The sequence below is a fragment of the Pseudophryne corroboree genome, chromosome 2 (assembly GCF_028390025.1).
Source record: "Pseudophryne corroboree isolate aPseCor3 chromosome 2, aPseCor3.hap2, whole genome shotgun sequence".
NCBI classification, from domain to species: domain Eukaryota; kingdom Metazoa; phylum Chordata; class Amphibia; order Anura; family Myobatrachidae; genus Pseudophryne; species Pseudophryne corroboree.
In genome coordinates this window covers 898,764,400-898,788,449 of record NC_086445.1, presented here as the reverse complement: position 1 = coordinate 898,788,449, position 24,050 = coordinate 898,764,400, and the positions used below count along the sequence as shown (strand labels likewise).

The 24,050-nt window shown below is 46.5% G+C and overlaps 1 protein-coding gene across 6 annotated transcripts in view; it reads right to left on the bottom strand.

The window, feature by feature from the left end:
* Window positions 1–24,050, bottom strand: part of METTL16 (methyltransferase 16, RNA N6-adenosine) — a 271,853-nt gene that overhangs the window by 65,735 nt on the left and 182,068 nt on the right. For all 6 annotated transcript variants that reach the window (XM_063956028.1, XM_063956026.1, XM_063956030.1 and 3 more), the window contains 2 exons: window positions 16,760–16,900; window positions 932–1,047 (listed from right to left, as the gene is read on the bottom strand). In XM_063956028.1, coding sequence (XP_063812098.1) covers window positions 932–1,047; window positions 16,760–16,900 — 257 coding nt within the window. The remainder of the gene's footprint in view (window positions 1–931; window positions 1,048–16,759; window positions 16,901–24,050) is intronic.

The window sequence follows — 24,050 nt, the reverse complement described above, 5'->3', positions numbered from 1 at the left end:
CAATGGCGCTGGTGAGTGCTGAGGAAGAAGCCCCGCCCCCTCAGCGGTGGGCTTCTGTCCCGCTTTAATGTACAATATTTTGGCGGGGGCTCATACATATATACAGTGCCCAACTGTATATATGCAAAACTTTTGCCAAGAGGTCCTAATTGCTGCCCAGGGCGCCCCCCCCTGCGCCCTGCACCCTTACAGTGACCGGAGTATATGGGTGTGTGTGGGAGCAATGGCACACAGCTGCAGTGCTGTGCGCTACCTCAGTGAAGACTGGAGTCTTCTGCCGCCGCTTTCGAAGTCTTCTTGCTTCTTATGCTCACCCGGCTTCTGTCTTCCGGCTCTGCGAGGGGGACGGCGGCGCGGCTCTGGGTTCGGACGAGGAGGGTGAGATCCTGTGTACGATCCCTCTGGAGCTAATGGTGTCCAGTAGCCTAAGAAGCAGGACCTATCTGCAGAGAGTAGGGCTGCTTCTCTCCCCTCAGTCCCACGATGCAGGGAGTCTGTTGCCAGCAGAGCTCCCTGAAAATAAAAAACCTAACAAAATACTTTCTTACAGCAAGCTCAGGAGAGCTCACTGAACAGCACCCAGCTCATCCGGGCACAGATTCAAACTGAGGTCTGGTGGAGGGACATAGAGGGTGGAGCCAGAGCACACCAGAATCTAAATTCTTTCTTAAAGTGCCCATGTCTCCTGCGGAGCCCGTCTATTCCCTATGGTCCTTACGGAGTCCCCAGCATCCACTAGGACGTTAGAGAAAGTATTCTATACAAGACTTCATTTTACCTACTTATGGTAACTGTGGAAATATCCTTATAAAGGTATGAATTCTGTAAGTAGAAATCCCTCTTTAAAACGCTGAAATAGTCCTTCCAATATTGTTTAATGAATTCACAATCACAATAAGAAATGAAAAACAGAGATTAGTGATCATGGTACCTGTGCTTCCATCTCGTTGGCAAAAAAAGGAGGATTGCACATGCAAAAATCATAAATGATGCCAGACTCTTCTTTCAGCGCATCCATTAACAGTGTTTTCTGGGGAACTTTAACAACTAAAAGAAAATTTGAATAAATTTAAGCAACTGAACAGAAAACATTAATTGTATTACAGTGTGAGCTGGTTAACAAATATTGAGGCTAAACAAATTAATCTAATTCTAGAACAAAAGAAAACAAAATGTCTAATATAAGCACAGAAACCAATGGACTATAGATAAAATAATAGAAATGATGATAACAAACCGTTGAATTATTTTCTCGTAAGCAGGCTGGGTGACACTGGACCGTGGGATTACAGGTTGTGGCTGGATATGGCACTTAAACTAAACTGCAGCTTCGCAGTTCCTAAGATCCTCCCCCCTACAACCATATAATGCCAGTACTTCTTTGAATTAGTCCAGTAAGGAGTAGCAGTAACCCGGTGAAATTTGGGTGGAAGCAGGCCCCCAAACCTCCCTGAAGGAAGGCAAGAGACTAGAGAGGTGAAACTTGGAAATATGAACAGTGTTCTGTTCACACACAAGATGTAACATTTCAATACTCTGTGGCAATTGCAAGACGAAAACTGGGTTCTGGCTCGCAGCTTGGTACATAGTACAGAGAAAGAAAAACCTTCAGCTTTTGAAAACTTGATTTCAAAAGCCAGGCTGTTAAAGCCAACTGAAGAAGGTCCTTGTGTAGAAATGGACCTTGTTGCAGCAGGTCTAGTCGCAGTCGCCACCCGGGACCTACCAACATTTTGAGAATGTTGGCGTACTACAACCTGTGTGGATAATCTGGAGCCACTACAATTACCATAGTACGTTCAGCTTTGATGTGCTTGATTATCCAAGGCAATATTCGAAATACCCATGGAACTGTCAGACCACCACTGTAAAAGCCAGTGTATTCTTGGATCTCAAGCAGAAGTTGTGTTGAAAGGCTATGAAATTCACCACAGGAAGGCCCTACTTTGGAAAAAACTGTTGGAAGACCTCTGGAGTAGGACACCACTCCTCTGGGAGAGACGTGCTTCTGCTTTCCAATTTCCTGCACCTGGTATGAACACTGCTGAGAGTGCCGGAAAACAAAGGTCTGTACCCAGTAAAGGATACAGGCTACTTATGCTCTTTGTGCTTTCAAGACAATTTACATACTCCACATCAATGACGTAGTTTGACTGAATATTAACTGGCCACCAACCAGGACTGAATGGGCCTCCAAGAGAGCCAGAAAAAAGGATTGGACCTCGAGCAAAATGATCGTTTGAGGAGTCTACCAACAGTGACCAAAGGCTTCGGAGCTGAATATGTAATGTCGCTGCCGCCGCCCCCTCCACTTCAATCTTAGAAAACTCCCGTCCATGGCCACAATAACTGAATTTAGAGTGACCAAGCATCGTGTTTGGAGGAGATGACTGGAAACCAGCCAACGGAGAGCAGATAGAACTAGAAGCTGAGATGAGAGAGACTTTGTACACCCCGACTTACTGTGGAAAAACTCCTACTACAATTCCCATGAGTGGAACCCAGCGTACTGAATGGTCCCGTAATGGAGACCATTGTTCCCATCAGCTTCATGAACAGCAAGATTGACAGATGAGGTGCGCACAGTACTCTCTTTACCAACCCCTGGAGAAACAAAGTGTTATGAGCCACGGCTGTTTTGCATTTTGTTTATGTATTTTATGTTATACTTCTGTTTCTGTTCCCCTTGGCTTTTGTGGGGTGTCCATAGACCACTCTTAAGGAGGGGGTACTGTTATGAACCACAAGCAGTGGTTAATTCATATTTTGCTTTCTGTTCATGAATTTTATGTTATATTTCTGTTTGCATGCCAGGATTTCTCTTGTACTTGTTTAGAAGACTCTTGTTGGCCGCCTGTGATGAGTCTGTGTAACTGCAGCCTGTTTTCTATGTGTTAAGCCTCACCTGTCAGATATTTGGTCATTATGTGGTGAGTCTGTGTACTGCAATCTGGCTCTGGTCTGTGTAGCCTCACCTGCCAGTATTTTGGCCATTACCTTGTGCCTAGCTTCCAGCCATCCTGATTGGAGCATGGTTTCCTTATTACCCAGCTAGCCCTGCAGTCCAGCGTCTGTGATAGAAGTTTGTTATGTTACCTGTATGTTCCAGTTCTTGGTTAGCTTCCTGCAAGCTTGTTCCGGGTCCCTGTCAGCAGCTTCAAGTGGAACCTGTCCTCCTGCCTCTGATGTGTTCCTGCATCCAGCTTGTGTACTCCAGTGTTCTGTGTCCAGTTTCCAGAGTACGGTCTGAGGGATCGTTTCCTGCTGTCCTCCGAGTTTGTCTTCCAGTGGAGTGGTCTGGTGTCCGAAGCCTCTGGGTTCCGGTCGTTTCCTGCACGCACCTTCCGTGGTGTCGTGAGTAGCGGCTCTGCCGCACCTTACGGCTGAATCCGTATTATTCTAATCATCTTGCCGTTGTGTTTTCTGCGGAGGTTCCGCCACTGTTGTCCTTGCCGAACTACGACGGATTCATATTTGGCATTTGGGCAGCGTTACTTTGGTTAAGTTTTTTCTTGGCCACCGCGCCGCACATAAATTAGTTTAATTTCTTCTGTGGTTTCCCCTTTCGCTTTTGAGTCTGTCTTAGTTAGTTTTCCCCTTGTTCTCTCTCTGTCTCGGTTAACGCCTTGTCACCAACTATGACCGGGGGGGCATTGGAGTTCGGGCAGACCTAATCCGCCCGTTCAAACGCGGCTGCCGTGGGCCCAAGAAACCATAGTCTCGCAGGCATTAACCGACCACTAGGGAAGGACAACGGAGTCAGGGTTTTTCGTTAGGTATTGTTGCGTACCCCAGTTCTGTCGCAGCTTCACGCATCTGTACTTGGAACTCTTCTGCTGCCACCCTATCTCCTGGGTTCCAAGTACAGAGAACATAACAAAGCTCTGGAACATCAGCTACAGAGAGGTGGTGAAAACCACCCTCAGGTGCTGACAAGGCATTAGGTGAGACTTTCAAAAGTCTGGATTCAGCTGTGATCCTGAAGGACCTGTACCACGCAGTCTATGCGCACCTGCAAATAGGCAACAAGCAATTAACTAAATAAGGGATGACCGCAATACCATACTTGCTCAGCAGGCTCACCATTACCTCCATGATCTATGGGAAAGCGCACGGGTCCGTGGCCAAACTGAATCATAGGGCCTGGGACCGATAGTGATCTGAGATGACAGCGAACTTGAGAAGTGAGTGATGACCTGGCCAAGTAAACACATGAAGATACATGTCCCAGATGTTAAGGGAGGCTATACATTTGTTGGCCTCCATGCTGTGGATCACCAATCAAAGAGATTCCATTTGATCATGATCCATCCAAAGCTTGGTGTTTAAGGCACAAAGATTTTAAATCATCTGGAACCCCTTATGAAAACAGAGAAAATATAGCCTGGTCTAAGGTCACTGTCTTCTCCACATTTTTATAAACTGAGGGAAAAAATGGTGACATAAAGTGCGCCTGTGGTCGATTGCGGAACCCCTAGAACAGGTGTCCAGCATCCAGGCGTCGGAAGACGACTCCACCCACCGGACCCTAAACTGGAGTTGGCAACACCTACTTCCAACGGTACTGAATGGGTAAAGACCCCATTAGGGCTATGCTTCTCAGTAGCCTTGGCCCCCAAGCACCTATAGGACCCTCGGAAAAACGATCCTTAGTGCAGAACCCCTGCAGAGGAAAGACCTGGATTTTCAGAAGGTTTTCTAGAGGGTGCTCCCCCATGAAATGAAGAACAAAATGCACGAACACGCAGACCAGTCAGGAATAAAAGAGAATAAAAGAAATGTTTTCACAAGTGGCTTGGGAAATAATAGCATCTAAGTCCCAAACAGAACATCCCCACCAAAAGGAAGCATTGTCAAGGAACGATTGGATACAGAATCCGCATACTAAGTGTGGAACAGCGACAGCTGTAGCCAAGACTAGTGTGTCACGTGATCCCCACCATGCACAGTCTCAAACATATTCCGCCACTTTCTGTAGTTGCTGTACCTAGTCCAGAAAGGAATCCTTTTGGAGTCTAGTGATGACTTTGTCAGCCCAAACCTCCATGGTTTGAGTCACCAACGCTGCTGTCAGTGAAAGGTAGACAACCACCCTAAAACAAATAGAGAAAGACGTGAAACAAAACAAACTTCTTGTGCAGTGGATCTCTAAAAACACAAAGTCCTGAAACGGGAGAACAATGTGCTTTGCAAATCACGCCACTGGACAACCACACAGGGATACTGTTCCTACTGGGCCACATGGACTAACGGTAGAGAAGCAAATATATGAGGAATAGAAAACTTTCTATCAGGTGTACCTAAGCCTTCTGAATAAGAGCAGAAAAGTCAGAAGGCGACGCTTGAAAGAACCTGCTTCTGCTTAGGTATCAAAGTCCAAGCAGGTAAGGGACCTGCGACCACAATAATGAGATTCTCAATCCCCTGACCCAAGGAAGAACCCAAATCCTTGCCTTCTGGAAAAAAGTCCCAAATGGAATCTTGCCCTCCCTCCTCTTACGAATCTGAACCTCCAGCGGACCCTGGGAAGATGGAAGACATTTGCGGCCTGCATGCAGCTGAGGTTCCTCAATGTGCCATATATGAGGAAAACTTTGCGATCCATGGTTCTAGGCCCGGGCGGATCAGACATTGACTGAGCTACCCTCCCTTACAAGTGTATGTCAGGAGCCAGTATATTTGTGGATTGTGAGAAGCATGGGGAGATCACAAAAACTCCACTCAGCCAGGACTGTGGCGGGATGGACCCATGTGCCCTGATTTAGCAATGCAAACCATACCACCCCTGATGAAGGGGAAACTAGATCCTGCGGCGGTGAAAACAGCACAGCAGTGACCTTAGCCAGTTTCTTCCACTGAAGAACAAGCGGTTGTTTATGTCAGACACTGACCGGCCGAGAATCTGAGCCCAGGCAGACTCTGCCATATTAGCAGAGCAACTCGAACACATAGCAACTCGACATAGCAATGCGGATAACTAGAATGTGAACCACAGGCGGTGAATCAAATACACAGATTCACATGAAATGTAAAAAAATAAATAACACGCGACAGGAAGATACTTAGCTGTCCAGCATGCTACTACCAACTGCCACAAAGGAGAGAAGCATAGGGATACCAGAAGGCACCTTCCAGACACCAACGCTGAAGGATCCCCATGCTTAGAGTTGTAACTGCAGCTGCCAGCTCCTTGTAGCTTCCAAGACAAGACCACAGGCAGGCAGACCAGCAGAGGGAGACTAAACGCCCTAGGCCACGTCCCTTCACAGCTTTTACTCTGACTGCAGTGTAGAGCCTTCCTCCTCAGAGGAACCGCTGTAGACCCCCTATAAGATGGCACCGCCATCGGGGACAGTGATAACATCTTGCACCCTCTAAAAGAGTGTAGGTGCATGCCAGCCCTGGGTCCAGCGTGCAGAGGTAGAACTAAATGAAAAAAAAATAAAAAAAATAGGATTTTAAATTACCTACCGGTAAATCCTTTTCTCGTAGTCCGTAGAGGATGCTGGGGTTCCATTTAGTACCATGGGGTATAGATGGGTCTCTTGGGAGCCATGGGCACTATAAGAGTTTAATAGTATGGGCTGCTCCTCCCTTTATGCCCCTCCTACCAGACTCAGTTTAAAAAATGTGCCCGGTGGAGCCGGTCACAGCTTTGGGAGCTCCTAGGAATTTTTCTAGTTTTGTTTTGTTTTTTTAAAAGAGTTAGGTACAGGGAGGCTGCTGGCAACAACCTCCCTGCTTCGTGGGACTCAGGAGGGGGTATGGGGGAGTAGGATCCAACTCTAGAGGTTAATGGCTCCTATCTCCGCTGTCAGGACACTGAGCTCCTGAGGGTGATGATCGCAAGCCCACGAGGCGACCGCTCACTCCCGCAGCACAGCCGCCCCCCCTAACAGAGCCAGAAGATAGAGTGGGGAGTATGACGCCGGTGCCCCGTTAAGCGGGTCACCGGCGGGAAATGGCGGCACAAGGGTAGGAGCGCAGCTCTGACAGGCTGCGCTCCGGAGGGCTCAGTGGTACTTGTAGTGCGGCGCTGTGAGGGGCACCCTGGTCCAGCGCAATACCTTACACTGGTCATGTATAGCTTACAAGGTCTAACCCACTGTTTGCTGCAGAAATTACCTCAGGCCAGTATAATCTCTAAGTACGGGAAGACGCGCCGACCGGATCCAGCACTCACCAGCGCCGTTTTCTCCCTGTAGAAGCATCAGAACGCTGACAGAGAGCGCTGCCCTCCATATAACTCCAGCTATCCTCTGAGGCACCGGGCTTATAGACGGGGGGATGGGGGGTTTGTGTAAATTTACGAACTGCTTATACTATTAAGGTTACTCAGTCAGCGCCGGCCGTTTTGTCATATTAACTGCCTACTGGGGAAAAAACACAAAAAAAGAACAAAGGTTGCAAGTAAAGAAAAAACTACCTACAAGTGGCTACTACCTACCCCATGAGGCACCTACAGAACACTGGCATTATGGGGCTGCAAGGGGGGCGGGGAGGGGGTGGGGGGGGGGGGGAGAGAAGCTTAGTATTTAAAGCTACAGTTTAAGTGCCATCTCCAACACCAACCTGCAGGCCCATGGTCCAGAGTCACCCATTTTGTCAATGTTTCATAGACTCCATAAACTCCTGTCTATCTTAATTATTTAAAAAACAAGATTGGAGCGTAAATCATCACTTGTCTCCATATGTATGCAATCCTTGTAATACTCCCACAATAAAGGTTTGTAATCTCCCTCTGTAGTGGGCAGCACAACGATAGAACTACAGTTCCAAGATATTTATAGTTTTCTCTATGACATCTAAATGTTCCTCTTTAGTATGTTTTTAAGACAAGATAAAAAATGCAAAGCAGAACAAAACACAACAAACAAAAAAACAAAACAACAACAACATGAACTATACAATGACTGAAAGGACCTTAATCAATTGAAAGTGAAGCCCAAAGCAGGGTGACTGAAGCCACTGTGTGATGGGCCACATGAGATTTGCTAACCCTGCTGCCAAGGCAGAGAGCTGCTCCAGGTTGATATGTACAGAAATGAACAATGACAAATTTGATTTCCTTCCTGTTAATAGACCACTGCTTAACCTTGTGTGTGGTCCCTTCTGTTTGGTTGTCTTGGAAATCCCATGTGATGGCTATTAAGTGACGGCAGGAAGCCAGTCATCTCAAGGCCGTCGCATGTGGACCTATCCGCCAGACAGTTTATATTGGAGCATCTACACGCCCTGATGAATCCCAGTGCCCAGAAAAGAGGGGCTCAATTATCATTATTATGCTTTATTGTTGAGGAGCCACTAAGTTTCAGCACGGTAATACAGAGAATATACACAGTAAAGGTAAAGACATATCAATGGCACAGTAACTTAAGTTCACATATCCGTGGAAAAAACAGAGCAATAAACAGACAAGCTAGGTAGGATCTGAACTAGAGCTTGGGTTGGGGAACTCACTGTACCCTTACAGGAAAGTGAAGGTACTGTAGGTCAGCAGAAGGCAGTTCCGCACTGACCGAGCGTGTAGCCAATGAAGGGCAAGCACACAGCATTAGAGACTGAAACGGACTGGGAGACCAGAGACAAGGAGCACTGGAAGCAAAGGCAATGCTGGGGAGGGACACGAGGAAGGTCTGCTCAATACTGTGAGTAGGCAGCTGCTGTGTCAAACCGAACTCTTACCAGCTCAGCTTCAGGCTACAGCCACAGAAAGTCCCAGCACAATTGTGGTGAATATTAATATAGTGGCATAACCACATTCCAGAGTGTCTGGTACAGCCCCAATGTCGGGCTGGCAGTATCTGTAACTCCTGTTCTAGTTGGAAGCATAACATTATGTACATTGGTACAGCTAATTCATTTACAAAGGATATAAAAAAAAAGGGAAATTTACAATCTTGTCTGCACTTGAATCTTAAAAGGATTCTGGTTAATGAGAAAAATGTTTTACTGTTTACAGCCATATTTTCACTTACTTTAATCAATAAAGAAACTGCCGTCTAAGCAATAATTATGCTGCAGTAGACTAGATACAGGTTGAGTCTCCCTTATCCAAAATGCTCGGGACCAGAGTTATTTTGGATATCGGATTTTTCCGTATTTTGGAATAATTGAATACCATAATGTGATATCATGGCAAAGGGACCTAAGTCTAAGTACAGAATGCATTTATGTTTCATATAGACCTTATACACTCAGCCGGAAGGTCATTTTAGCCAATATTTTTTATAACTTTGTACATTAAACAAAGTGTGTATACATTCACACAAATCGATTATGTTACATAAACACCTTATACACACAGCCTGAAGGTCATTTTAGCCAATATTTTTTATAACTTTGTGCATTAAACAAAGTTTGTGTACATTGCGCCATCAGAAAAATAAGATTTTACTTACCGGTAAATCTATTTCTCGTAGTCCGTAGAGGATGCTGGGACTCCGTAAGGACCATGGGGAATAGACGGGCTCCGCAGGAGATAGGGTACTTTAAGAAAGCTTTGTACTCTGGGTGTGCACTGGCTCCTCCCTCTATGCCCCTCCTCCAGACCTCAGTCAGGGAAACTGTACCCAGAGGAGATGGACAGTACGAGAAAGGATTTTTGTAAATCTAGGGGCGAGATCCATACCAGCCACACCAATCACACCGTATAACTTGTGATAAACTACCCAGTTAAAAGTATGAATAACAACATAGCCACGGTTCAACCAATAAACTATAACATAACCCTTATGTAAGCAATAACTATACACAAGTCTTGCAGAAGAAGTCCGCACTTGGGACGGGCGCCCAGCATCCTCTACGGACTACGAGAAATAGATTTACCGGTTAGTAAAATCTTGTTTTCTCTAACGTCCTTGAGGATGCTGGGACTCCGTAAGGACCATGGGGATTATACCAAAGCTCCCAAACGGGCGGGAGAGTGCGGATGACTCTGCAGCACCGATTGAGCAAACAGGAGGTCCTCCTCAGCCAGGGTATCAAACTTATAGAACTTTGCAAAGGTGTTAGACCCCGACCAAGTAGCTGCTCGGCACAACTGTAATGCCGAGACCCCTCAGGCAGCCGCCCAAGAAGAGCCCACTTTCCTAGTGGAATGGGCCTTAACCGATACCGGTAACGGCAATCCTGCCGTAGAATACACCTGTTGAATCGTGTTACAGATCCAGCGAGCAATAGTCTGCTTTGAAGCGGGAGTGCCAACCTTGTTGGCCGCATACAGAACAAACAGAGCTTCAGTCTTCCTGATTCTAGCCGTTCTGGTCACATAAATCTTCAAAGCCCTGACCACATCCAGGGACTCGGAATCCTCCAAGTCCCGTGTAGCCACAGGCACGACAATAGGTTGGTTCATATGAAAAGATGAGACCACTTTTGGCAGAAATTGAGGACGAGTCCTCAACTCTGCCCTATCCACGTGAAAAACCAAGTATGGGCTTTTATGTGATAAAGCCGCCAATTCTGAAACACGTCTAGCCGAAGCTAATGCCAACAACATGACCACTTTCCACGTGAGGTATTTCAACTCCACAGTTTTGAGTGGTTCAAACAAAGGTGACTTGAGGAAACGTAACACCACGTTAAGATCCCAAGGCGCCACCGGAGGCACAAAGGGAGGCTGAATATGCAGCACCCCCTTCACAAAAGTCTGTACTTCAGGAAGAGAGGCTAATTCTCTTTGAAAGAAAATGGATAAGGCCGAAATTTGGACCTTTATGGACCCTAATTTTAGGCCCAAAGTCACTCCTGTTTGAAGGAAGTGAAGCAGACGGCCCAAATGGAACTCCTCCGTAGGAGCAGCTCTGGCCTCACACCAAGAAACATATTTCCGCCATATACGGTGTTAACGTCACGTCTTTCCTAGCCTTGATCAGGGTAGGAATGACTTCCTCCGGAATTCCTTTTTCCGCTAGGATCCGGCGTTCAACCGCCATGCCGTCAAATGCAGCCGCGGTAAGTCTTGGAACAGACAGGGCCCCTGCCGCAGCAGGTCCTGCCTTAGAGGAAGAGGCCACGGATCTTCTGTGAGCAACTCTTGCAGCTCCGGGTACCAAGTCCTCCGTGGCCAATCTGGAACAATGAGGATTGTTCTGACCCTGCTCATTCTTATTATTCTCAACACTTTGGGTATGAGAGGAAGAGGAGGAAACACATAGACCGATCTGAACACCCAAGGTGTCACCAGAGCGTCTACCGCTACCGCCTGAGGGTCCCTTGACCTGGCGCAATATCGCTTTAGCTTTTTGTTGAGACGGGATGCCATCATGTCGATTTCAGGCAGTCCCCATCGATCCGTGATCTGTGCGAAGACTTCTTGATGAAGTCCCCACTCTCCCGGATGCAGGTCGTGCCTGCTGAGGAAGTCCGCCTCCCAGTTGTCCACCCCCGGGATGAACACTGCTGATAGTGCGCTTACATGGCCTTCCGCCCAGCGTTGAATCCTGGTTGCTTCTGCCATGGCCACTCTGCTCCTTGTTCCGCCTTGCCGGTTTATATGAGCCACTGCCGTGACGTTGTCCGACTGAATCAGAACCGGTTTTCTCAGAAGCAATTCCTCCGCTTGACACAGGGCGTTGTATATGGCCCTCAACTCCAGGACGTTGATGTGGAGACAAGTCTCTAGGTTTGACCAGAGACAGTGGAAATTTCTTCCCAGTGTTACTGCTCCCCAGCCTCGGAGGCTTGCGTCCGTGGTCACCAGGTCCCAGTCCTGAATGCCGAACCTGCGACCCTCTAGCAGGTGAGCACTGTTCAGCCACCACAGGAGAGATACCCTGGTCCTGGGAGACAGGGTGATCCTTTGATGCATTCGTAAATGGGACCCGGACCACTTGTCCAAGAGGTCCCATTGAAAGGTCCTCGCATGGAACCTGCCGAAAGGGATGGCCTCTTATGAAGCCACCATCTTCCCCAGGACCCGCGTGCAATGATGCACTGAAACCTTTTTTGGTTTTAAGAGGTTCCTGACCATGGCTATGAGCTCCTGTACCTTTTCGATCGGAAGAAAAACCTTTTTCTGGTCTGTCTATCGAATCAGGCCCAAAAAGGTCAGACGTGTTGTAGGGACTAGCTGGGACTTCGGTATATTGAGAATCCAGCCGTGTATCTGCAACGTCTTCATGGACGGAGACACACTGTCCAGCAACTTCTCCCTAGATCTCGCCTTTATGAGGAGATCGTCCAAGTATGGAATAATTGTGACCCCCTGCTTGCGCAGGAGCACCATCATTTCCGCCATTACCTTGGTGAAAATCCTCGGGGCCATGGAAAGCCCAAACGGCAACGTCTTAAATTGGTAGTGACAGTCCTGCACTGCAAATCTCAGGAACGCCTGATGAGGGGGGAATATCGGAACATGAAGGTATGCATCCTTTATGTCCAGGGACACCAATCCTATCCCCCCCCCCCCCTCCAGGCTGGCGATGACCGCCCTGAGTGATTCCATCTTGAACTTGAACCTCTTCAAGTACAGGTTCAGAGATTTTAGGTTTAAAATGGGTCTGACCGAACCGTCCGGTTTCGGAACAACAAACAGGGTCGAGTAATATCCCTCTCCTTGCTGGAGATGAGGAACTGTGACAATCACCTGTTGAATATACAATTTTTGGATTGCCGCCAACACTAGCTACCTCTCTGACGGGGAAGCCGGCAGAGCCGATTTGAAAAACCGGCGAGGAGGCAAGTCTTCGAATTCCAGCCTGTATCCCTGAGAAACAATCTCTAATGCCCAGGGATCCACCTGCGAGTGAACCCAGACGTGGCTGAAAAGCCGAAGACGAGCCCCCACTAGATCTGCCTCCCCCCGGGAAGCCCCAGCGTCATGCGGTGGACTTTGCAGAGGCAGGGGAGGACTCTTGCTCTTGGGAACTAGCTGTGTGCAGCTTCTTTCCCCTACCTTTCCCTCTGGCAACAAAGGACGATCCCCGTACCTTTTTGTTTTTATTGGAACGAAAGGACTGCATTTGATAATGAGGTGCCTTTTTTGTATGCTGCGGGGGGACATAAGGTAAGAAATTCGACTTACCAGCCGTAGCGACAAGGTCCGAGAGGCCGTCTCCAAACAACTCCTCCCCTTTGTAAGGCAAGGACTCCATATGCCGCTTTGAATCGGCATCTCCCGTCCACTGTCGGGTCCACAAGAGCCGCCTAGCAGAAATAGACATAGCATTTATTCTGGAGCTTAATAAACAAATGTCTCTCTGAGCATCTCTCATATACAAGGCAGCATCTCTGATATGCTCTATGGTCATTTGAATAGCATCCCTATCTAAGGTGTCAATCTCCGTCGAAAAGGAATCTGCCCATGCCACAACCGCACTACAAACCCAGGCCGACGCCATAGCCGGTCTAGCAATAGTACCTGAATGAGTGTAAATGTGCTTCAAGGTAATTTCCTGCCTGCGGTCAGCAGGTTCCTTGAGGGAAGCCGTATCCTGAGAAGGCAGTGCCACCTTTTTGGACAAGCGTGTCAGCGCCTTGTCTACTTTAGGCGAAAATTCCCATCGTATCCTATCAGTTTGTGGAATAGGATACGCCATAAGAATCCTTTTGGGAACTTGTGGTCTCCTATCCGGAGATTCCCAAGCCTTTTTGCACAATTCACTTAGTTCAAATGAGGATGGAAAGGTGACTTCAGGCTTTTTCCCTTTATACATGTGTACCCTCGTGTCAGGGACCGGGGGTTCTTCAGTAATATGCAAAACCTCTTTAATGGCAATAATCATGTACCGAATACCTTTTGCCACCTTCGGCTGTAATTTTGCATCTTCATAGTCGACACTAGAGTCAGTATCTGTGTCGGTATCTGTGTCATCGATCTGGGATATGGTGCGCTTCTGAGACCCCGAAGGGCCTGGCGCCACAGGGACAGGCATGGACTGGCTACCTGACTGATCCCTAGCTTCTGCCTTGTCTAACCTTTTATGCAATAGATTAACATTTGCATTCAAGACATTCAGCATATCCACCCATTCCGGTGTCGGCGTTGCCGACGGCGACATGACATTCAAGCACTCCCCCTCCACATTAAGCGAGCCTTCCTCGTCAAACATGTCGACACACGCGTACCGACACACTTCACACACACAGGGAACCCCTTTCCTGAAGACAGTATCCTGTCAAGGCCCTTTGGAGAGACAGAGAGAGAGTATGCCAGCACACACCCCAGCGCAATGATCCTGGAGACCAACACAAAAGGTTTTTCCCCAGCAGCGCTGTATAATATGTTATCCGCCAATTATGTGCCCCCCCCCCCCCTCTCTTTTAAACACCCCTTCACCGTGTGTAAGCAGGGGAGAGTCCAGGGAGCTTCCTCTCAGCGGTGCTGTGGAGAGAAAATGGCGCTGGTGAGTGCTGAGGGAGAAGCCCCGCCCCCTCGGCGGCGGGCTTCTGTCCCGCTCAAACTTACAAAAATATGGCGGGGGCTCTTTTATATACATGTACAGTGCCCACCTGTACATGTATATTGTCTTTTGCCATAAGAGGTGTTTATATTGCTGCCCAGGGCGCCCCTCCCCCCTGCGCCCTGCACCCTTACAGTGACCGGAGTCTGTGAGGTGTATGGGAGCAATGACGCACAGCTGCAGTGCTGTGCGTTACCTCCGTGAAGCTGAAGGCTTCTGCCGCCTGACGACTTCTGTCTTCTGTTCTTCTAGCTCTGTGAGGAGAACGGCGGCGCGGTTCCGGGGGTGGACGCCCAGTAAGAACCTGCGTTCACCCCCTCTGGAGCTAATGGTGTCCAGTAGCCGAGGAAGCAGAGCCTATCTTAGACAAGAAGGTCTGCTCCTCTCTCCTCAGTCCCTCGATGCAGGGAGCCTGTTGCCAGCAGTGCTCCCTGTGAAAAAGTAGAGAAAAAATCCAAACAAAAATGCTTTTAGGCAGAAAACTCAGGAGAGCTCTCTGCAGTGCACCCATCCTGCTCTGGGCACAGTGTAAAACTGAGGTCTGGAGGAGGGGCATAGAGGGAGGAGCCAGTGCACACCCAGAGTCCAAAGCTTTCTTAAAGTGCCCTATCTCCTGCGGAGCCCGTCTATTCCCCATGGTCCTTACGGAGTCCCAGCATCCTCAAGGACGTTAGAGAAACAAAGGTTTCACTATCTCACTCTCACTCAAAAAAGTCTGTATTTCGGAATATTCCGTATTTTGGAATATTTGGATATGGGATACTCAACCCGTACCACATTATTGCACAGTTTTAGCATGATCACAGTACAATCTAATTCTAGAGATCTTCACATCATCTCCCTATGTCTGAATAAATGCTGCAATTGTAAAATGGATTTAAATCAATATATCACTTGTATCTCGATAAACCAATCCTCACAAACAGAGATTTAGAATATGTCATGTGACCGACGGTATCCCGACCGCTGGGATACAGTATGTATTTCGCGATGAACAGTAAGCCAGTCATTAAATATGTAGTCATGCTACTTGGCTAAGTGGCTTCCTTGTACTCCTTGGTAACCATGCCCAACATTGCAGCAGCAGATGAATTCAGGCACACTGCAATTATCTTTGGAACAGCCTGACTTTGGAATGTGTCAAAAGTAAATATCTTTCATAGCTAATCATACATAGACTCTAGGAATAAGTGTCTAAGGGGTGCATTTACTAAGCAGTGATAAGAGTGGAGAAGTGAGCCAATGGAAAAGTTGCCCATGGCAACTAATCAGAACTGAAGAAACATCTATAATTTGCATACTATAAAATTATACAGAGCTGCTAATTGGTTGATGGGAAAACTTCTCCACTGGCTCACTTCTCCGCTCTTATCACTGCTTAGTAAATGTCCCCCTAAGCTTACAGGTTATGGTAGGAAGCACACTACATTACAGGTCCGACAGCCATGTTTCCAGCATCTTCGGTGGTGACCTGTGCAGAGACGCGGTTCAGGAGAGAATTCTCTCCCCATCCCCAAACCCCCAGTAACTAAATTTAACCCCCTCCCATAGCACCTAACTGTCAGCATTCTGAGAATTTCTGATGTCAACATTGTGGTGTTGACATTATGGGTGGAATTCAAATGTTTGAAAAGTCGGTTGGGTGTCAGTTTTTTCCTGTCTATTAGATAGGAAAAAACAGACTCCCAACTGACTTTTCAAACATTTGAATCTCCCCCTATGAATGTCGGCAGTCACAGTGGACATTGTTACTGGAACCCCATAACCCCCATATACAATTCATTTTTTAGTTGACTTGCTCCACAATCAATTGTTCCCTTTACCATCAGGACCAGGTTACCAGTCCCCATGTGGTGATAAATCTAAATCGTGGCGGATACTGGTATCCTCTATACCCTGCACTTCATCCCTGGTCTCTGCAGTACGTTATAGCTAGTGAAACTAGTCATCCTATATGCCCTCCATAAAATACAACTAAACCCGGTGTGTCTTTATCCTCTTCCATTTAGACATTATGGGCTTCATTTGCAGTCAGGAGCAAATTCAGCTACCCGTGGGAAAATTTGTCATTGACCAAACCATATTGCGATACTACTGCCAACACTGGCTGCTTCTGTACCTCGCAGCTTTATTTTCACACTGTGATTTAGAGCGGAGATCCCCATCCACTCAGAGCAACTCTGTTTTACCAAGGCGCAAAATGATAACCTTGCAGCTGGATTTACCACTACTCCACATGAAGCTCTAAGCATCCATTTATTACACAGAGAGGAAGATTAGCCAGTGCCATATTACTGATACGTATCCAGCATAATAAAGGCCTGAAACACACAAAGAAAGTGAATAATGAATACCTTTAATGAGATCTGCCAGGTTATTCTGCTCCACATTTTTCTTGGCATAATTAAAGCAGATGTCGTCCACTTCTGTTGCAAGGAAATACCAGCCGTTCAGTGTGGCGCCCAGCAATGGATAGATGCAGGATGCCCCCGTACCTGAGAACATTAACCAAAGAGAGATGAGCAAGCTGTCCTACATGGCCCAAGTTGGAATCTACTATTGGCAAGAGACTAATGTCAGTATTTATATATATATATAATTATATATATATATATATATATATATATATATATATATATATATATATATATATATATATATACCAGCACTGTTGCCATCTCATGAATTAAACTGATGTGTTTAACAGAACATAAATATTATTAGGACATTAACTATCATATATAGATAAAAATAAATTTCCAACAGCAATGACTCACTATATATAATCACTGCACTGTATATATGGGCTTTTCTGGGCCGGCTTATGCCTTCTCACAGGTCTAATTAGACCTCCAGATTGTCAAAATCTTAGGATATTACCATAGCATGGAACAGTTCCTGTTGTAGTCTCTTCGACAAACGTTTTTATGGCAATTCCACTAAATATCCAAGATGATTGTTAGTTATCTGAATTGTAGAAAGAAGTTTGGCAAGCCGCTGGATAAATATCTGTTTGGTACAGTAAGTCCCAGGTGTTGTAATCCGGTGTATATGGTGACTGGAGTCAGCATGGAGATCGTTTGGTTTTATTGTAGTACAATAGTACAACTGTATTGCAACATTTGGTTTTATTGTAGTACATAGTAACATAGTAGGTGAGGTTGAAAAAGACAAGTAGTCCATCGAGTTCAACCTGAATTTCCATTAGAAATTTGTCTATCCCATTTTTAAACGCACTGACTGAGTCCGCCATTTAAACCTTCTCTGGCAGTGAATTCCATATTCGTATTGCCCTTACAGTGAAGAATCCCTTCCTGCGCTGAGTACAAAATTTCCTATCCTCAAGATTTAGTGGGTGTCCGTGCAGTCTATGTAGAGGTCTCTTAGTAAACAAATCACCTGATAGCTCCGCATATTGCCCTTTTATATATTTGTAAATATTAATCATATCTCCTCTTAATCGTCTCATTTCTAGTGTAAACATATCTAACCTAGAAAGCCTCTCCTCAAAGTCCAGTGTCTCCTCCAACCCCTTAATCAATTTGGTAGCTCGCCTCTGAACCTTTTCAAGTTCTAATGTGTCTTTTTTATAGTGTGGTGCCCAGAACTGTACACAATACTCAAGATGCGGTCGTAGCAATGATTTATACAGTGGCAGCATTACACTCTCATCCCTTGTCTCAATCCCCTTTTAATGCATGCTAACACCTTATTTCCCTTTGTTGCTGCACTTTGACATTGTGTACTGATTCTAAATCTACTATCAATGAACACCCCCAAATCCTTTTCTAATACAGTTTCCCCTATTATTTCCCCATTTAATTGGTATATTGCATGTTATTTCTTATTCCCAAAGTGCATAACTTTAAATTTTACCACATTAAACCTCATACACCAGTTCATTGCCCAAACTTCCAGTTTACTTAAATCGCTCTGAAGACACCCCACATCTTACCTGATAACCCTAAGTATTTTAGTATCGTCTGCAAAAATTGACACCGAGCTTACTAGTCCTTCTCCTAAGTCATTAATAAATATACTAAACAATAGTGGCCCCAGCACAGAACCCTGCGGTATTCCACTAATTACTTTAGCCCAGGTGGAAAACATCCCATTAATCACTACTCGCTGTTCCCTGTTATCAAGCCAATTACTCACCCATGTACAAATAGTATCTCCTATACCAAGCTTCCTTAATTTGAAAATCAGCCTCCTGTGAGGTACTGTGTAGAAAGCTTTTGCAAAATCCAGATAAACCATATCTATTGCGTGACCCTGGTTGAGATTGTAGCTTACTATCTCATAAAAGCTAATCAAATTAGTTTGGCATGATCTATTTCTCACAAAACCATGTCACAATTAATGTCAGTATTCAGCTAGAAGATTACTATACCATACAGGGAAACCTCTGCTGAAATATGATGAGGTAAACTATATAACAACAAGATAAAACCATGACATCACTGTACTGTGCACCTTATCACAAAGGTTAGCTTGTAGCTATAACTATGTGCAGCCTTTCCCAGGAAAATGACACAGGGAGGGAAAAGGCCCACAAGGGCAACCCTGTTTTGTGGACAGATCTTGTGCACTTTAGCACTGCAATGCACCGTGACCGTATATACGCAATAAGGAGCAACAGCTGAATTAGAGTCCTACACCATTAGGTCACTTCTCCAGCGGAGGCTGAATGGGTGTAAACAGGTGGCAACAGGGCGCTTGCACCTAGGCTAAGTGTTCTGAGGGCATATTGTGGGTGGAGCTGCCAGTTAGATTAAGCAAGAACCATCTGATTTTGGCAAGGGTACTGCGCTTCTCACCCCTTTATGTGCTACGCCCACTGAATCTACATCGGTATTTGGACAAGTTCTGTACTATCTTGCCCAATAATGGAACATTGCCATTTTGGAGAAGCAGCACATGGAGACAACATCACTCAAATGTGTGGTCTCCTGAGACAGACTACAGACGGCTGTGTATCCACACAGGGAACTGTTCTCTGAAGTGAGGTGAGGGCCGCCATTCACTCCCCAGCTGTTTATTAAGGTTACCATCCTCCTTCATGGGCAATCTACTGTAAGGAGCACTCAGGACTGTGGTTGTTTATTCTTCCCTATTGCCACTACAATGAGTCTTAAAGATATTTGCTCCATGCTTCAGCAAGAGCTATCACAAACTGTATAATTGATAAACACTTACTTGAAGCACACTCCTTATTTAAGAAGAATCTTGCAATTATAATTAGTAAGTAATCTGCTTACAAGTCTCACGTCTCACCTGTGACCATTTCTATAGTTAAAGTTGTTGGAGATTGAGATACATTGCCATTTGGATCCCAATGTCGGCATTGTGAGCTGTGTCAAAGTTCCGATGCGGGACTTCTGACCAGTGTCGAGATTCTAGCTGCTGGCATCCAGAACGCATCCCACTATTTGTACTGTCTTATAAGGATAATATCCTTGGACACAGCCAGAGGGGTGAGAACTCCATGTGTTCAACTCAATTCGAAAACCGTTGAATAGCGCCGGGAATTAGCTCCCGCAGCTATTCAATACAGTGCAGTGGTAAGTCGGAGACTGCCCATTCTCCCAGACTAAACAGGGTGTTTTGTCGGGAGAACGGGCATTCTCCGTCTTAAGTGCCCGCCAGTTTTGTCTGTTTTCAGCTCGCACCCCTCCGGGGGTGCAAGAAGAAATCCCTTCATTGGGTGTCACATGGCGCTATTCAACGGTCATTGAACTGAATTATGTCCCATGAGTGTTTATTAAGATCTCTTAGCTTTATGATGTTTCATGAAATTTAGGTGATTTTACGTAATTTTGAAAAAATAAGAATTTACTTACCGATAATTCTATTTCTCGGAGTCCGTAGTGGATGCTGGGGTTCCTGAAAGGACCATGGGGGGGGGGGGGGGGGGAATAGCGGCTCCGCAGGAGACAGGGCACAAAAAGTAAAGCTTTTCCAGATCAGGTGGTGTGCACTGGCTCCTCCCCCTATGACCCTCCTCCAGACTCCAGTTAGGTACTGTGCCCGGACGAGCGTACACAATAAGGGAGGATTTTGAATCCCGGGTAAGACTCATACCAGCCACACCAATCACACCGTACAACTTGTGATCTAAACCCAGTTAACAGTATGATAACAAAAGGAGCCTCTGAAAGACGGCTTCCTACAACAATAACCCGATTTTTGTAACAATAACTATGTACAAGTATTGCAGAATAATCCGCACTTGGGATGGGCGCCCAGCATCCACTACGGACTCCGAGAAATAGAATTATCGGTAAGTAAATTCTTATTTTCTCTATCGTCCTAGTGGATGCTGGGGTTCCTGAAAGGACCATGGGGATTATACCAAAGCTCCCAAACGGGCGGGAGAGTGCGGATGACTCTGCAGCACCGAATGAGAGAACTCCAGGTCCTCTTTTGCCAGGGTATCAAATTTGTAAAATTTTACAAACGTGTTCTCCCCCGACCACGTAGCTGCTCGGCAGAGTTGTAATGCCGAGACCCCTCGGGCAGCCGCCCAAGATGAGCCCACCTTCCTTGTGGAATGGGCATTTACATATTTTTTGCTGTGGCAAGCCTGCCACAGAATGTGCAAGCTGAATTGTACTACAAATCCAACGAGCAATAGTCTGCTTAGAAGCAGGAGCACCCAGCTTGTTGGGTGCATACAGGATAAACAGCAAGTCAGATTTCCTGACTCCAGCCGACCTGGAAACTATATTTTCAGGGCCCTGACAACATCCAGCAACTTGGAGTCCTCCAAGTCCCCAGTAGCCGCAGGCACCACAATAAGCTGGTTCAGGTGAAACGCTGACACCACCTTAGGGAGAAAACTGGGGACGAGTCCACAGCTTTGCTCTGTCCGAATGGACAATCAGATATGGCTTTGTGAGATAAAGCCGCCAATTCTGACACTCGCCTGGCCGAGGCCAGGACCAACAGCATGGTCACTTTCCATGTGAGATATATCAAATCCACAGATTTGAGTTGTTTAAAACAATGTGATTTTAGGAATCCCAAACTACGTTGAGATCGCCCAGTGCCACTGGAGACATCAAAAAGGGGTTGTATATGCAGTACTCCCTTAACAACTTCTGGACTTCAGGAACTGAAGCCAATTTCTTTCTGGAAGAAAATCGACCGGTCGAAATTTGAACCTTAATGGACCCCAATTTGAGACCCATATACACTCCTGCTTGCAGGAAATGTAGGAATTAACCTAGTTGAAATTCTTCCGTGGAGCCTTCCTGGCCTCACACCATGGAACATATTTTCACCTAAGCGGTGATAATGTTGTGCGGTCACCTCCTTCCTGGCTCTGACCAGGGTAGGGATGACCTCTTCCGGAATGCCTTTTTCCCTTAGGATCCGGCGTTCACCCGCCCTGGCGTCAACGCAGCTGCGGTAAGTCATGGAACAGACATGATTCTTGCTGAATCAAGATCCTTTCTAGTATCTCTTGAAGTTCCGGGTACCAAGTTCTTCTTGGCCCAAACCGGAACCACGAGTATAGTTCTTACTCCTCTCCTTCCTATCATTCTCCATACACTGGGTATGAAAGGCAGAGGAGGGAACACATACACCGACTGGTACACCCACGGTGTTACCAGAGCGTCCCAGCTATTGCCTGAGGGTCTCTAGACCTGGCGCTTCATGTGGGACGCCATCATAACCACCTTTGGTCTTTCCCAACGGTTTACAAACATGTGGAAACTTCCAGATGAAGTTCCCACTTTTCCGGGTGGAATTCATTTATGCTGAGGAAATCTTCCTAGTTGTCCACTCCCGGAATGAACACTGCTGACAGTGTTATCACATGATCTTTCGCCCAGCGAAGAATCCTTGCTGTCATTGTCCTCCTGCTTCTTGTGCCGCCCCGTCTGTTTACGTGGGCGACTGCCATGATGATGTCCTACTGGATCAGCACCGGTTGACTTTGAAGCAGAGGTCTTCCTAGGCTCAGAGCATCGTAAATTGCCCTTAGCTCCAGTATATTCATGTGGAGAGAAATCTCCAGACTTGACCACACTTCCTTGGAAATTTCTTCCTTGTGTGACTGTTTCCCAGCCTCTCAGGCTGGCATCCGTGGTCACCAGAACACAGTCCTGAATGCTGAATGTGCTGCCCTCTAGAAGATGAGCACTCTGCAGCCCCCACAGAAGAGACACCCTTGTCCTTGGAGACAGGGTTATCCGCTGATGCATCTGAAGATGCGATCCGGACCATTCGTCCAGCAAATCCCCCTGAAAAGTTTTTGCGTGAGATCTGCCGAATGGAATCGCTTCGTAAGAAGCCACCATTTTTCCCAGGACTCCTGTGCATTGATGCACTGATACTTGGCCTGGATTTAGGAGGTTTCTGACTAGGTCGGATAACTCCCTGGCTTTCCCCTCCAGGAGAAATACCTCTTTCTGGACTATGCCCAGAATCATTCCTAGGAACAGCAGACGTATCATCGGAAAACAGCTGCGATTTTTGGAATATTTAGAATCCACTCGTGCTGTCGTAGAACTACTTTAGATAGTTCTTTTCCGACCTCCAACTGTTCTCTGGAAACTTGTCCCTTTCAGGATATCGTCCAAGTAAGGGATAATTTAGATGCCTTTCTTCTTTTAAGAATCATCTTTTCGGCCATTACCTTGGTAAAGGCCCGGGGTGCCGTGGATAATTCAACGGCAGCGTCTGAAACTGATATTGACAGTTCTGTATCACGAACCAGAGGTACCCTTGTTGAGAAGGGCAAATTTGGACATGGAGGTAATCCTTGATGTCCAGGGACACCATATAGTCCCCTTTTTTCCGGTTCTCTATCACTGCTCTGAGTGACTCCATCTTGATTTGAACCTTTTTATGTAAGTGTTCAAAGATTTCAGATTTAGACTATGTCTCACCAAGCCGTCTGGCTTCAGTACCACAATATAGTGTGGAGGACTAATACCCTTTTCCTTGTTGTAGGAGGGGTACTTTGATTATCACCTGCTGGAAATACAGCTTGTGAATTTTTTCCCAATACTGCCTCCTTGTCGGAGGGAGCCGTTGGTAAAGCAGGCTTCAGGAACCTGCGAGGAAAAAATGTCTCGACTCTCCAATCTGTACCCCTGGGATAATACTTGTATGATCTAGGGGTCAACTTGCGAGTGATCCCACTGCGCGCTGAGACTCTTGAGACTACCCCCCCACTGGTGGAGGGCTTCTTTTCCTGGGAAGGGGCTGCCTGCTGCAGTCTACTTCCCTTTCCTCTATGTCTGGGCAGATATGACTGGCCTTTTGCCCGCTTGCCCACATGGGAACGGAAGGATTGAGGCTGAAAAGACAGTGTCTTTTTCTGCTGAGACGTAACTTGGGGTAAAAAGGTTGGATTTCCCAGCTGTGGCCGTGGCCCCCAGGTCCGACGGACCGACCCCAAATAACTCCTTCCCTTTATACGGCAATACTTCCATGTGCCGTATGGGATCTGTATCACCTGACCACTGTCGTGTCCATGACATCTTCTGGGAGATATGGACAACGCACTTATCTTGATGCCAGAGTGCAAATATCCCTCTGTGCATCTCGCATACATATATATAGAATGCATCCTATTAAATGCTCTATATCAATAAAATATTTTTAGTCAGGGAATTCGACCAAGCCAAC